General features: G+C 60.0%; 1 protein-coding gene across 1 annotated transcript in view; it reads left to right on the plus strand.

Moving 5' to 3' along the window:
• The window catches only part of ANKRD44 (ankyrin repeat domain 44), a gene marked incomplete at its 3' end in the record, with an annotated part of 11,390 nt that overhangs the window by 3,072 nt on the left and 6,030 nt on the right, over window positions 1–2,288 (plus strand). Inside the window, 6 exon segments of the mRNA XM_008935449.1 lie at window positions 1–6; window positions 9–118; window positions 318–395; window positions 661–772; window positions 1,535–1,606; window positions 1,794–1,995. The exon segment at window positions 1–6 is cut by the window's left edge and continues 25 nt beyond it. Coding sequence (XP_008933697.1) covers window positions 1–6; window positions 9–118; window positions 318–395; window positions 661–772; window positions 1,535–1,606; window positions 1,794–1,995 — 580 coding nt within the window.

Genomic DNA, 2,288 nt, shown 5'->3' on the forward strand with positions numbered 1-2,288 from the left:
CCGTGCGCGCCGACGAGTGTACGGTGACACTGGTGACAGCAGGAGCCAGTATTAATGAGGCTGACTGTAAAGGCTGTACCCCCCTACACTATGCTGCTGCTTCGGACACGTACAGGAGGTGGGTGTCTCGGGGTGCTCACCCCTGCAGCCAGGGCTTGGGACATCCTGGGGGGTGGCACACGGCTGGGGGGTGATGTTTGCCCATCCCCCAGGACACCACAGCTGGGGCTCGGTGGTTGGTGGAGAGGGGGGACACTTTGAGGAGCGTGGCAGGGAGGGGGGAATCAGCAAACTGACACAGGACTCTGGTGTTGCAGAGCAGAGACTCATTCAGGAAACAGCCACGACACTGATGAAGAGCCACTGAAGGAGTCGAGGCTGAAGGAGGCATTCTTGTGAGTCCACTGTTCAGCCCTTCCCCGGAGCCCTGCAGGTGCTAGAAACACCTTCAGCTCTACACCTGAGCAGAGGTGCTTTGGTGGAAACATCTGGGGGCAAACCTGGCCAGGGCCTCCTGGTCCTCACCTCCAGTGGGCTCTGCCTGCACTCCAGGGTGTTAGTAGAGCATCTGCACTGAGATAGATCGGGATGGGGGGGTTCCCTGTGAAGCTCTGCCTCTCCAACGTCCCCTTTTTCCCCATCTGCCCTTTCTCACTGCAGTTGTTTAGAGTTCCTGCTGGATAATGGTGCTGACCCCTCCCTCCGGGACAAGCAGGGATACACTGCTGTCCACTATGCAGCTGCATATGGCAACAGGCAGAACCTGGAGCTGGTGAGTGGGCTGGAGACACCCCTCTGTGCTGCCAGGAGAAGGGGGAACCCCCCCCGAGGACATGCCAACCCCTGTGGGGTTCAGGTGTGGCTAAAGGGTTGTGTGTGTCGTGGGCATTGCAGTGTCAGGGTAGGTCTGGGAGGAAGGGGAGAACTTCTGGCTCTCACCAACTCCCTGACAGGAGCTTGGAGCTGGGTGGGGGTCAGGTTCTTTTCCCAGGGAACAAGAGGAAACAACCTCAAGTTGCCTCAGGGGAGGTTTCAGTTGGCCCTGAGGAACAATTTCTTGCCCTGGAGGGCTGCCCAGGGCTGTGCCAGGCTGCCCAGGGCAGTGGTGGAGTCCCCACCCCTGGAGGGGTTCCCAAGCCGTGGAGATGTGGGGTGAGGGACACGGGGCAGTGGGGACCTGGCAGTGCTGGGGGAAGGGTTGGACTGGAGGAGCTGGAAGGTCTCTTCCAACCCAAAAGATTCTCTGGTTTGAAGTTTCTGTCTGCTGCCTGCCTGTCACAGGGGGAGCTCACAGCCGTGGGGTACTGGAGATCAGAGGAGCAGCAGGGGAAGCTTTGGGTTAGCAAGGATTTGATGTGGCTGCCTCTGCAGGGCTCAAGCTGCATTAAGGAGCCTCTCATGCTGAACCTCAGCTTGTCCTGAAGCAGCTGAGCTGCTTTTCTCACCCCTCTGCAGCCAGCTGCTGGGCAGGGTGTCTGTGGAGGCCTCTGTCCGTCCAGCATCAGTTAACAATTTTGTGTCGTTGCTGTTGCAGCTCTTGGAAATGTCTTTTAACTGCCTGGAGGATGTGGAAAGCACCATTCCAGTCAGCCCTTTGCACTTAGCTGTAAGTAGAGCTGGCCCAGCCCCAGGCTTTGCTGGGTGCTTGGTGCTGTGTGGGTTCACACCAACACCCAACGAGGTGCCTCATAAAGGTCCCTCCCCACCCAAACCAAGGGCAGGAGCCATTCCAGGGTGAGGACTTTTGGGCGCAGCCTCTCCAGCCACCTCTAAACACTGCTCTTTGTCCCCAGGCCTATAATGGTCACTGTGAAGCCCTAAAGACACTTGCTGAAACCCTGGTGAACCTCGACGTGCGGGACCACAAGGGGCGGACGGCGCTGTACCTGGCCACGGAGCGAGGCTCCACGGAGTGTGTGGAGGGGCTCACCAGCCACGGCGCCTCTGCCCTCGTCAAGGAGAGGAAGAGGAAGTGGACCCCACTTCACGCTGCAGGTGACAGAGATGGGGACAGTGACAGAGGGGGCCCAGAGCCCTTCCAGCCCTCGCGCGGGTCAGGAGGAGGTGGGACGGGGCCGGTGCTGCCTGTTGGGGTGTGCCAGCAGAAGCTGAGGGGCCAAGTGGTTCAGATCAGCAGCTTCCACACACACGTGACTTCAGCTCAGCCCGGGCACGTGCTCGTCAGCCCCACAGCCTGGCAACCACAGGACAAGTTGGCTCGGCCATCTGCTGGGCACGAGCCCCTTCCCTCGGCCGGTGGCATGAAGGGGGGACCCATCTGTCTGTCT

The sequence above is a fragment of the Merops nubicus genome, unplaced genomic scaffold (assembly GCF_000691845.1).
Source record: "Merops nubicus isolate BGI_N331 unplaced genomic scaffold, ASM69184v1 scaffold33332, whole genome shotgun sequence".
Taxonomy (NCBI): Eukaryota; Metazoa; Chordata; class Aves; order Coraciiformes; family Meropidae; genus Merops; species Merops nubicus.